General features: G+C 44.0%; 1 protein-coding gene across 1 annotated transcript in view; it reads right to left on the bottom strand.

Annotated features, from left to right (window-relative positions):
* Window positions 1–12,850, bottom strand: part of USP3 (ubiquitin specific peptidase 3) — a 40,081-nt gene extending 27,231 nt beyond the window's left edge. The window contains exons 1-2 of the mRNA XM_040343075.1: window positions 12,692–12,850; window positions 1,151–1,211 (exon numbers count right to left, since the gene is read on the bottom strand). Coding sequence (XP_040199009.1) covers window positions 1,151–1,211; window positions 12,692–12,845 — 215 coding nt within the window. The 5' untranslated portion in view covers window positions 12,846–12,850. The remainder of the gene's footprint in view (window positions 1–1,150; window positions 1,212–12,691) is intronic.
* Window positions 12,851–13,369: the final 519 nt, after the last annotated feature.

Below are 13,369 nucleotides of genomic sequence, written 5' to 3'. Positions count from 1 at the left end.
CAGTGCCACATATAGACAGGGGGAAAACAGTGTCATAGTAGAAAATCAAAAATGACATAAGCTCAATGCAAAATAACATTCTAAAGTAGCATTCACCCAAGTAAAATCATAATAATAATAATATTGTTAGGGCCCTTTCACACCGAGAATTTTTTTTTTTTTTTAAGCGCGGTTGCATTAAAAAAAGGTCCCTGAAAAGCTCAAGAAAAATACTTACCTTTAAAATCAATAAAGGTGTTAACACTGGGGCACCAAAAATGCTCCTCCCATTGAAATGAATGGGAACCAACTCACATGTCACCGCAAATGCAAAATGCTCCATTAAGTATTTTACTGGCAGTTGTGAAGCAAACCAGCGTGAAAGTGCACTACAGAACGTGTTCAATGGGAAACCATGGTAAATGGACTGTAGTGCAAATCTGCAAAAAGCACTAAAAATGCATAGGTGTGACGCCAGTCTAAGTGTGGTGAATATTTGGTGAGAAGCAGAACCGCAGTGCAAAGAAATGAACTACAAAGTTGTTTCAGGGGTTTACAAAAAAAATTTTTAATCTACTATACCATAATTATTTATGTTTTTCACGTACGTAGACGCGTATCATTTCACGCTTAGGTCTTCAAAATCATTAAAAGAGGTAAACCCTCCTCCTCAAAAAAAAAAAAAAACACCCTGCAAGACAAAGGCATAATGAGCTTGTATGCATAGCATACTAGCTCATTATGTATTACTTACCTCAGATTGAAGCCCCTGCAGCGGTCCACGTCTACCCCTTCCGGCCCCCAACATGTCGTCCCGGAGTTACTTTCGGGTATCGCGGCTCCGGCGCCGTGATTGGCAGGAGCAGCGATGCTTCAGTTTGCCCCAGTGCCGATCACTTCGGCACATGCAGACCGTGCAGGTTTAGGAGATATCCTGGGTAGCTACAGGTGAGCCTTAATATAGGCTTACCTGCAGCATAAAGTTATAAAAAAGGGTTTACAACCACTTTAAGCAGCCCAGTAGATCAGTGACATTATATTGTGTCTATAAATATGACTACTTGGCTTCCGCGATGTTTATATGTTGCTTGTGGAACTGTATTTATTCATACAAATCAACCAATTGGGGGGGGGGGGGGTAATAATCCACACAGCGTTATCCAATACTCACCTTCCACAGTGCACGCTGGAACATGTCAGACAGACCCATGGACTTTTATTTGAACGGCACACTGCAAGAGATCAAAATATACCCAGGTATAAGTCTTTGTTCATATACAGAAAATAAAGAAAAGGGATACATGTATTATTACATTCCCTACACAAAAACAGTAAAGCGGAGTTCCGGCCAAAATATAACTTTTAAGATAAAAATACCCATAGAATACTCATGCAATGTAACAAAGGTATGCCGACCTCGCACAAGTGCAGTGCAATCTTGGTCAGCTGGCCATGTCAAGCTGACCAAGAATTTACATAGATGCCAATGTTAAATGTTATAGGAGGAGTGCCATGTCAAGCTGACCAAGAATTTCCATAGACGCCAATGTTAAATGTTATAGGAGGAGTGCCATGTCAAGCTGACCAAGATCTCCCAGGAGAGAATGAAAGACCAGAAATTACGTGCAGCGGCTAAGGCATAAATCAGGTAAGTGAACAGAAAAAAATAATAATTACTAATTCATTTTAAGGATGCACATTAGTACTGCAACTCTGCGGAGCATATCACATCAAGGCTCAAGCTTTCTAACCCTAAGGATTAAGGCAAGGAAAACTTTATCATAGGAAGAGGGTTGCCCAGCCAGACAACCAACCAATCTCACTAAAACAAAATAGGGAAAGAATGTGAGAACTATCATAGCACAAGACCTAGCTACATTACCAATCTTATCTCCAAATATCACCCAAACCTTCCTCTCAAGACCCCCTACTCTCTAGCTACCTTGTATCCTCCTCCTCCCATGCTCCTCTCCAGGACTTCTCCAGAGCCTCTCCGATATTCTGGAACTCTCTACCTCAATCTGTCCAGCCAACTTACTCCGGCTGCCTTTAGACGATCCCTGAAAACTCATCTTTTCAGGGATGCCCATAATGCCTCCAACTAATCTTATCACTTTCATCAGCTCATCCCCATAGTTATAACCTTTTGTCTTACTTGCCATACCCTCTTAGATTGTAAGCTCTTATTTATGAGCAGGGCTCCTAAAACCCTCTTTTATTTTATTGTAACTGTACCCTTTTATATTGTAAAGCGCTGCCTAAACTGTTGGCGCTATATAAATACCTTATTCATTACCATGGAGACTGAAAAACACTCTCTGGTGACTCAAAGAAAACGCTAGGGATAGAGGGCAGCTCTATTTTTTATCACCCACATAAAAGCGTGACGATTGGCCAGTTCTTGCAACCTGACTGGACGAAATAAGAGTGGTTTACAGTCAGGAGGAGAAGATAACAGAACTGTGTGGGGATGGAAAAACAAGGAGGTCAGAAAAAGGAAATTGAGAGCAACAGAAAAACGTGGGTGTTTGGTGATGCTGTAAGCTGCAGGTGTGTTCTGTGATAGAACATTTTGTATCCATGAAGAGTCTGAAATCCAGGATGAAGAAACATGGGGAGGGGAGGACTTACTAAAACTGGTGCAGCCGTGTATAGGAACCAGATTCTAACTTCAGCTTGTTCAATTAAGCTTTAACAATAAATCCTGGAAGCCGATTGGTTATTATGCACAGCTGCACCAGATTCTGTATGCACTAGTTTTAGTAAATCTCCCCCGGGAAGTCACTGTCCCAGTAGGTGCAATCTGGGTGGGACAGGGAACGGTAAATGGGTCACGTTAGGATTGTATAGGGTTTACAGATATGTCTCTACTCTACGTCTCAACATTCCCAGTAGATGCTTATTACAAGGAAACGCGTCGGTGAGAGATAGTCCTAAGACGTCACACCATATCGGCAAGCTAACTGAACACTAGCAGCTGTTTTTTAAAGATTTTGTTTGCATTTTGCTGTGCTTTGAATTTTTTTTTGGAATAACGTGCCATTTGCTTACTGCACTATGAAGTTCTTTTTTTAATATTGCACCTTCTACTTAATGAACTTCTTTGAGCTGAATGCTCTTGGAGCGGCAACATTAAATTATCTTCACGGAGGGATGAGAGCAGCTGATCGGAGGTGAACAACCAGATACCCGCCCAAAGGCTACACCGCGCGAGTGATCCCTGCAGGGAGGTGTCCGTTTATCAGACCGGCTGTCGGTGTGAACGTCTGAAGCCGTTCTCTTGGTATAAGGCGAGTTTGACTCCTGTGTTAGGAGTCCATCATTCCCGGTAAGGGACCATCCGGCTGTCCATATTACTCTCTCTCTCTCGAACGGGGTGCCACTTAGGGCTCTTTCACACGTCCGTTCCGTTCGTCCGTTTTTTGGACGTCCGTTAACGGACCGCAACGCTTCCCTATGGGTTAACGTCCGTTAGCATCCGTCTGCGTTAAGTTCCGTTTTTTTGGACGGAAGAAAACCCTATTTTTCTTCCGTCAAAAAAACGGAACGGATGAAAAACGGACGTTAGCGGATGATCCGTTTACCATCCGATCCGCTAACATCCGTTTTTCATCAAAATATGTAAAAAGCCCAAAAAAAAAAAAAAAAAAAAAAAAAAAACACGGATGAAAAAACTGTCGGAAAAAACTGACGAAAAAACGGATCAACTGAGGTCATTTGATGGTTGGCAGGCGACAATTACTCAGTCCTGAAGCACTGTACCCATATGAATTTTTGTTTATAATTTTATTTTTTCCCTACACAAATTGAGCTTTCTTTTGGTGGTGTTTAATCAACCCTATTTTTTTTTTTTGTTAAACAGAAAAAAAAAAAAAAAAAAAAAAAAAAAAACAACACACATGAAAAAAAAATATATATATTTTTTTCTTTGTTTCCATTATAAAATATTGCAGTCCGTTACATTTCTTCTGTGAAAATAACCCAAATCAGTGTAAATTATGTAATCTGTGTGAATGTTATAGAGTCCACAAACTATGGCATAATGAGAAAATTGATCAATCCCGATATATTGACGAATTATCATTTCTTGAGGCCCAAAAATGCCAGGACAGTACAAATATCCCCCAAATTATCTCTTTTTGGAAAGTAGAAATTTCAAGGTGTTTAGTAAGAGGAATTGTGAGTATTTTGACAGTTGTATTTTTTTGGAAAATATTTTTGTTTTACAAATTGTATCTTCTTTTTACTTCACCAGTGCAGTACAATACAGTGTGGGAGGTGGCCTAAAATGTTTCTAATTGCCAGTATGACAAACCTCCCATAGGCATCAGTATAACCCAACTGTATTAGAGTTCCTGTGTCCCTCAATAGACAAGAAAAAAGTGAAAGTATGAAATATTAGGTACACCTTGCTAGTACCAGGTTAGATCCACTTTTGCCTTTAGAACTGCCTTAATTCTTCTTGGCATAGATTAAACATTCCTCAGAGATTTTGGTTCATATTGACAGGATAGCATCACAGTTGCTGCAGATTTGTCGGCTGCACATCTCTGACGCGAGTTTCACCACAACACAAAGGTGCTCTATTGGATGAGGTCTGGTGACTGTGGAGGCCATTGGAGTACAGTGACCTCATTGTCATGTTCAAGAAACCAGTATGAGATGATTTGAGCTTTGTGACATGGCGCATTATCCTGCTGGAAGTAGTCATCAGAAGATGTAGTCATAAAGGGATGGACATGGTCAGCAACAATACTCAGGTGGGCCATTGCGTTTAAAACGATGCTGAGTTGGTACTAAGGGGCCCAAAGTATGACAAGAAAATATCCCCACACCATTCCACCACCACCAGTCTGAACCGTTGATACAAGGCAGGATGGATCCATGCTTTCATGTTTTCGCCAAATTCTGACCCTACCATCTGAATGTCGCAGCTGAAATTGAGACTAATCAGACCAGGCAACGTTTCTCCAATCTTCTATTGTCCAATTTTGCTGAGCCTGTGCAAATTGTGGCCTCAGTTTCCTTTTCTTAGCTGACAGGAGTGGCACCCGGTGTGGTCTTCTGCTGCTGTGACCCATCTGCTTCAAGGTTCCATGTGCTGTGCGTTCAGAGATGGTATTCTGCATACCTTGGTTGCAACGAGTGGTTATTTGAGTTCCTGTTTCCTTTCTATCATCTCTAACCAGTCTGCCCATCCTTCTCTTACATCAACAATTCATTTTTGGCCACACAACTGCCGCTTACTGGATATTTTTCCTTTTGTAAACCGTGTGTGAAAATCCCAGTAGATCAGCATTTTTTTTTTAAATACTCAGAGCAGCCTGTCTGGCACCAACAACCATGCCACATTCAAAGTCACTTAAATCCCCTTTCCGGTGCTCAGTTTGAACTTCAGCAAGTTGTCTCCACCACGTCTAGATGCCTAAATGCATTGTGTTGCTGCCATGCGATTGGCTGTTAAGAAATGTGCGTTACCAAGCAATTGAAAAGGTGTGCCTAATAAAGTGGCTGGACGGTGTATTGAACACATACTAATAGGAGAATGCAACACAAATTGTATCTCTTGCTTTCTAGCATCAGGCAGTTTGTGGCATGCCCCAAGGCAGTGTTCTGATCCTAGTCATCTAGGACTTGTTGGGCTCATAAAAAGTGGAGCTGTCATTCACAGCAAATAAGTTTCATCTTTCAAACAATGAATGTGACAGGTTGCTATAGGCAACAGCCACACTTTTATACAAAGGATGTAATAAAGCAGCTTCTACCCAGTCCAATGGTCATTGGTCATGTGATACAGATCTATATCACTGCTATTCCATTTATGTGATGACATGGCTACAAATCCTCAACATGCCATTTACTCGCAGGATATCCTCCCAACATTGATGATGCTTTTTGCTTACAGGATATCCTCCCAGCAATGATGAAACACCATTTCAAAACAGCCACCTTATAAAGTCTATTTTTAATACAATATATATGCCCCAGAGACAAAACAGTATTCAGAAAAGATCTCTTCAAAGTGATTAAAAAAAAAAAAAAAAACACGCCTCTAAAACTAGCTATATCCACAGGTTGAACTAGAGAAATCTATCAGGATCCAAAGTGGTACTAAAGCTTTGATTTTTATATAACAAACTTATCATACTCGCCTCCACTGTGCAGTTCGTTTTTCACAGAATGGCCGTGATCGTCCTCTTCTGGGGTCCCACGGCGGCTCTCACGGCTCCTCCCCACAAGAGCTAACCCCCTCTGGGAAGCTCCCTCCCGGAGGGGGTTAACTTGCAGGCATGCTCCCGTGCCATACAATCCACAGCCGTCGATTGTATGACTCGGCTCCGTCCCCTGGCTGATTGGCTGCAGTCGCTTCCTGAAGACGCGATAACAAAACTTACGTTGAGGCGGTGCGATTGCATCACTTCCGGTCCCTCTGGCTGTTCGCCGTCGGAGGTGGAACACACGCCAGTCATTACTCCGATTGCGGGACACCATCCACCTTCTTACATGCTATCCAGCCTCAGTGCTGGGCGATGGCACTTTTAATGTAAGCAGCCATTTGGCTTTTTTAACCATTTTTAACCACTTAAGACCCGGACCTTTATGCAGGTAAAGGACCCGGCCAGTTTTAGCGATTCGGCACTGCGCCGCTTTAACTGACAATTGCGCGGTCGTGCGAAGTGGCTCCCAAACAAAATTGGCGTCCTTTTTTTCCCACAAATAGAGCTTTCTTTTGGTGATATTTGATCACCTCTGCGGTTTTTATTTTTTGCGCTATAAACAAAAATAGAGCGACAATTTTGAAAAAAAAATCAATATTTTTTACTTTTTCTATAATAAATATCCCCCAAAAATATATTTATATATCTATATCCATCTATCTAAAAAAAATTCCTCAGTGTATTCTTCTGCCTATTTTTGGTAATAAAAAAAAAAAATGGCAATAAGCGTTTATCGATTGGTTTGCGCAAAATTTATAGCGTTTACAAAAAATAGGGGATAGTTTTATTGCATTTTTATTATTTATTTTTTTTACTACTAATGGCGGCGATCATCGATTTTTTTCGTGACTGCGACATTATGGCGGACACATGGGAAAATTTTGACACATTTTTGGGACCATTGTCATTTTCACAGCAAAAAATGCATTAAAAATGCATTGTTTACTGTGAAAATTACAATTTCAGTTTGGGAGTTAACCACTAGGAGGCACTGAAGGGGTCAAGTGTGACCTCATCTGTGTTTCTAACTGTAGGGGGGCGGGGCTGGACGTGTGACGTCATTGATTGTGTTTCCCTATAACAGGGAACACACGATCAATGACAGCGCCACAGTGAAGAACGGGGAAGCTGTGTTTACACACACCTCTCCCCGTTCTTCAGCTCCGGGGACCGATCGCGGGACTCCAGCGGCGATTGGGTCCGCGGGTCCCACGGCCACGGAGCTTCGGACCGGGTCGCAGGCGCGCGACCCACGGCTGGGCACTTAAAGAGGACGTACCTGTACGTGCTTGTGTCCAGCCGTGCCATTCTGCCGACGTATATCTGCAGGAAGCGGTCCTTAAAGTGGAGGTTCACCTAAAAATAAACTTTTAACATTGCATTTATGAGATTAATGACAATTAGAATCGGCTGTTTTTTTTTAAAAATACGTCCGTACATACCGTTTCCTAAATGTGTTCTCACAGCCGCTTCCGGGTATGATGGTCGGGGCTGGGCATTCCTAATTGATTGACAGGCATCCGACCGACGCATACAGCGCGTCACAAGATGCCGAAAGAAGCCGAACGTCGGTGCGGCTCTATACGGCGCCTGCGCACCGACGTTCGGCTTCTTTCGGCATCTCGTGACGCGCCGTATGCGTAGTCGGATGCCTGTCAATCAATTAGGAACGCCCAGTCCCGACCATCATATCCGGAAGCGGTGGTGAGAACGCATAGTATGTATGTATAGTATGTACGGACGTATTTTTTAAAAAAAAACAGCCTATTCTAATTGTCATTAATCTCATAAATGCAATGTTAAACGTTTATTTTTAGGTGAACCTCCACTTTAAGTGGTTAAATAAATGGGATTACGCTATTTTGGTTTCCTCCACATTTTTTCTCACATATCTCGTCTGAGATTCCCAATTGGGGTGAGGTACGGATCCAGTCTACGGTTTCCATCATTGCAGAAAGCAATATTGTGCTAAAGCCTAAAATTTACCTTTTTTTTTTTTTTTTTTAACCAATAAGGTCAACACCATCTGGTAAGCAGACACCCATCTACAGAGCACTTTGGGTGACATTTTAGTTGGTGAAGGTGGTCCATTTATCTTCAACATTGGAAGAAAGTTTTGTTCATCACACTGGACTTTTATTTATTGTACGCTGTGGTTTTGAGTTTGATCACTCGAGCCATTTCTGTTATTATGATTATTATCTATTATTGTAAACACGTTCCAGATCATTGTTTATTGTTTAAGATTTTATATACCGTAAAACCTTGGTTTGAGAGCATTTTGCAAGACAAGCAAAGTGTTTTAATAAATTTTGCCTTGATATACAAGTGATGTCTTGATACAAGAGTGTCATGTCACAACTAAGTATAAAAAAAAGAAGAGGTGCCTCTCTTCTCTTTTATACCCTGTAAAAAAAAAATGCTTTGATATACAAGTGCTTTAGATTACAAGCATGTTTCTGGAACGAATTATGCTCACAAACCAAGGTTTTTACTATATAAAATCTATCTAGTGTCACTTTTGAGCAGGTTGTACTGCTCTCTGTATGGTAATCACATACACCTGTTATCATATTTTTTTGTTGTAAGGCGATCACAAGTTCTCTTGTCCATATTCACCCCAACAGGAAACTTTGGATTCCAATTTTTATTTATTTTTTGTATTAATCATTCACGGTAGCTAGAGCTGGGCGATCCCCCCCCCCCCCCCTCTAAAAAAATCTGTGATTCTATTTTTTTTATAAAAACTCGATTTATAATTCGATTATTATTTTTTTGATGGCCACCGCGCCGGTCCCGAGGAGCTGCAGGCAGGAGTTTTTAGGCAAGGCCGCGGCTTCGGCCTAGTCCACGGCATCCAGCCTCGCGGACTAGCCCGAAGCCACGGCCTCATCTAAAAACTCCTGCCCACAGCTCCCCAGGACCGGCGCGGTGTCAGCGACGGTCCTTGGGAAATAAAAAATCATCTTTTTTTTTTTTTTTAATATGAATTGATTTGACCTACCAACTCGATTTTTAAATCGAATCAATTTTTTTCCCACCCCAACGGTAGCGCCCCCCTATCCATTCTTTTTCAATTCGCACTAGTGATATATTCACTAAGTTTGGGGATAGTAGCCAATTCTTATTTAATTTTTGTATTTTCTATAATTGGCGCGGAGGTATTCTTAATTTTTATGGCTGCAGTCACTGTCCAGCTGACCATTTTCTGCCCAGCTCCTTTGATTTTCAGATCCCAGTGGTGCCGGTGTTCTGTCAAGAAGTGCCCCCCTATCGAATAGTGCCCTGGTGGAAGTGCGCATGCGCCGCAGAACAGCTGCGTTTACAATCAGCTGTTGTCTCGCGTGGCCAAGGCACGTCCATGTAGGTGAGGAGTGGATATTTACAAGAAGGGGGAGGATTTTTCTATGATGGGCAGTCCTGGGGACAAAATATTTATCGATGGGCAAAGAAATTTCCAAAATAAATCTTTATCTGCTATTCATTTTGAATGTTTGCAGGGCGTGTTTAGTCAATTAAAGGGGGGCTTTTTCTATATTAGATAAAGATTTCTTTAGTAGATTTGTTTGGCCATCGATAAAAACTCCGCCCCCAGCACTGCCCTTCATGCAAATATCTGCCCCTCTCCTACATGTAAATATCTGCCCCTCTCCTACATGTAAATATCTGCCCCTCTCCTACATGAACGGCAACGCGAGGCAACAGCTGATGTAAACTCAGCTGTTCTGAGGGTCCACCGCACATGCGCAGTTATGGCCGGGGCATTTTTCGATAGGGGGCATTTCTCAACAGGACACTGGCACAGCCTCCCATTGGTTGAAATGGCTGAAATTTGATCTCTGCTGTCAGAATATAATAGCACATTGGGGGGAGATCTCTGCATCCACATCGCTTGTGTGGGCGCAAGAAGAATCTCAGTTTTGTTTTCAACCCACTAGTTGGAAAAAAAAAAAAAGCCTCTGCTTGATCTGCAGTTGCCATGGTGCTGCACATGCAATCAGTTACAACAGATATTTGATGATCTGACAGTTCGGTTGACATCACAAGCAAATGTGACAGGTATCCGTTGCATGCCTTGAATTTGACCGTTTTGGGAAACCGTTAAAAAGTGTCGGGTTTAGTTCTGCTTTCATTGGCTCCTGTCTACACTGGCCCTAGTAAATGGATGTATGAATGTGAGATAGGGACCTTAGATTGTAAGCTCCTTGAGGGCAGGGATTGATGTCAATGTACAGTATGTAAAGCGCTTTGTAAAATTGTCAACACTATACACATACCAGTGATAAATAAATACCAACATATTCAACCTAAACTATTAGATTGTAAGCTCTCCAGAGCAGGGCCCTCCTAACCCTTGCATATTGAATTATATAGCAATTGTACTGTCTCCCTTTATAATGGGAAGCACAAACTGTTGGCATTCTATAAATCCTGTATAATCATCATATTGATAAACTGTTGCCATGGCAATTCCAGATCACAGAGAGAAAGGGTACCAGACAGGAATGTGGCAGAAAAAGCGACCACTACACGCAGCCTCGCCCAGACAAATCAGGATTCAGGAACCACAAGCATTGCAGAGAAGGACTTGTAACAATAAAAAGGCACGTTCCCATGTTGTCACCTCCCCACCGCCATCCTCTGTCCAGACCCACACCTAGGGATTTCCTCGCTTCTCTAGAATGGGAACAAGCAGCAGCAGAGAAAAAAATGATGCAGCCTGTGTGATAGAAGCCGGAGGACACAAAGGCATGGGGCTAACACTGCCTCTACTGCTATTAAATAAAGGGATCAGAAAATAAATGCTATTTATTTTATTACATAGATTTGTCTGATATGATCTCATCCAAACCGCAAGCTTGACAAATCCACTGTACAAAAAAAAAAAAGAAAAAGCACAGTCGCTTGAAGCATCTGCAATGAAGTGATGCCTTTGCGAGAATTTTTTTTAGATTTGGGTTGGATTAAAATTTAGAAACCAGTCAGAAACGTGACATAGCCAAGATATGATGAACAGTGTGGGTCAGAGCTAGCAGACAGGACAGGGCCGATGAGCAATGTAGGATGATACCAGCCTGGCATAGAGAGGACAGGGCCGATGAGCAATGTAGGATGATACCAGCCTGGCATAGACAGGACAGGGCCGATGACCAATGTAGGATGATACCAGCCTGGCATAGACAGGACAGGGCCGATGACCATTGTAGGATGATCCCAAAATGGCACAGACAGGACAGGGCCGATGATAAATGTAGGATGATCCCAGCCTGGCATAGACAGGACAGGGCCGATGACCATTGTAGGATGATCCCAGCCTGGCATAGACAGGACAGGGCCGATGACCATTGTAGGATGATCCCAACATGGCACAGACAGGACAGGGCCGATGATAAATGTAGGATGATACCAGCCTGGCATAGATGGAACTTGATGACCATTGTAGGATGATCCAACCCTGGCATAGACCGGACAGGATTCCCAGTGTAAGATGATCTCAGCATGGCATAGGACATGATGCCCAATGTAGGATGATCCCAACCTGGCATAGACAGCACATGATGCCCAGTGCAGGATGTTGACTGCATGATGCCCAACGCAGGATGATTCCAGCCTAGCAAAGATGGGTCATGATGCCCAACATAGTATGATCCCAGCCTGGCATAGGCAGCACGTGATGCCCAGTGTAGGATAATCACAGCCTGGCACAGACAGCACATGATGCCCAGTGTAGGATGATCCCAGCCTGGCATAGGACATGATGCCCAGTGTGGGATGATCCCAGCCTGGCATAGGACATGATGCCCAGTGTAGGATGATCCCAGCCTGGCATAGACAGCACATGATGCCCAGTGTAGAATGATCCCAGCCTGGCATAGACAGCATATGAAGCCCAGTGTAGGATGATCCCAGCCTGGCATAGACAGCATATGAAGCCCAGTGTAGGATGATCCCAGCCTGGCATAGACAGCAAACGATGCCCAGTGTAGGATGATCCCAGCCTGGCATAGACAGCAAACGATGCCCAGTGTAGGATGATCCCAGCCTGGCATAGACAGCACACGATGCCCAGTGTAGGATGATCCCAGGCTGGCATAGACAGAGCTGATCAGTGCAGGATGCCCAGCACCTGGCTCATCAATGCGACCCCCCCGCAGACACAATGGCAGGCCCTATCCATGCAGTCTATGGGGAGGGCTGGGTGCACGTGTTTGGAGGGAGGCTTTGTTGTTGTCAGCCTCCTCTAGGTGCAGGCACTGTAATAGCGGCTTCCATTTCTCTTTCAGGGTAGACACAGGAAAAGCTGGATATATAACAAGCTTTACACAGCCACAAGGCTCCCCGGTGCTCACTGTATCCGGGCTGTCCCTGCCCTTAACAACAACAATTCCCCTACTAGGCCGCGCCCGGAGCCGGGGACTTTCCTGAGCACCACAGGCAGGCGGCGCTGCGTCCCCCCTACGGGCGGAGCGCGGGGAGGAGGAAACCACACTCACCGCTGCAGCACCACGAAGAGGGGCAGCCGCTGGGGAAGGCAGCGGAGTCCGGAGCAATGCAAACACTGGTCGTAAGGTGCGGGCACTCCATGTCTGGGCGGAGGGACACTGCTGCCTGAGACGTATCACAGCGAGCCGGGACTTTTTCCACCATGGGAACCATAGGGCGGGCCATTGCGACGTCAGCAGGGACTGCTCCGCCCATTGCATCCTCCCGGTGGTTTCCCTGGTAACTTGCCCACATAGCGTGATGATAATAAAAAGTGGGGTATCATGTATGATGCAGATGGTGGCTCCCCCTAAAACAAATTTCTAACAATACATTCGGAAGACTGCTTACACTGCGGGTAGGCTGGCTTTTTTTTTTTTTTTCGTACATACCTCGATCATATCGCATATCGCCGTTTCATCCCTCGGCTTCCGGATACGAGTCTTGCTGGACCTAGTTGATTGACGTTCCTCCGACCGGCGCATACTGCGCGTCACAACTTTCCGACAGAAGCCGAACGTCATTGCGCAGGCACCGTATAGAGTCGGCTCTATACGGCGCCTGCGCAGCGACGTTCGGCTTCTTTCGGAAAGTCGTGCCGTCAAGTATGCGTCGGTCGGAGGAACATCAATCAACTAGGAACGCCCACCGCCACAAGACTCATACCCGGAAGTCGAGGGATGAAACGG

The sequence above is a fragment of the Rana temporaria genome, chromosome 3 (genome assembly GCF_905171775.1).
Source record: "Rana temporaria chromosome 3, aRanTem1.1, whole genome shotgun sequence".
In the NCBI taxonomy this organism is placed as follows: Eukaryota; Metazoa; Chordata; class Amphibia; order Anura; family Ranidae; genus Rana; species Rana temporaria.
The sequence above is the reverse complement of the archived record's forward strand: the minus strand, read 5'-3'. Positions and strand labels throughout refer to the sequence as shown.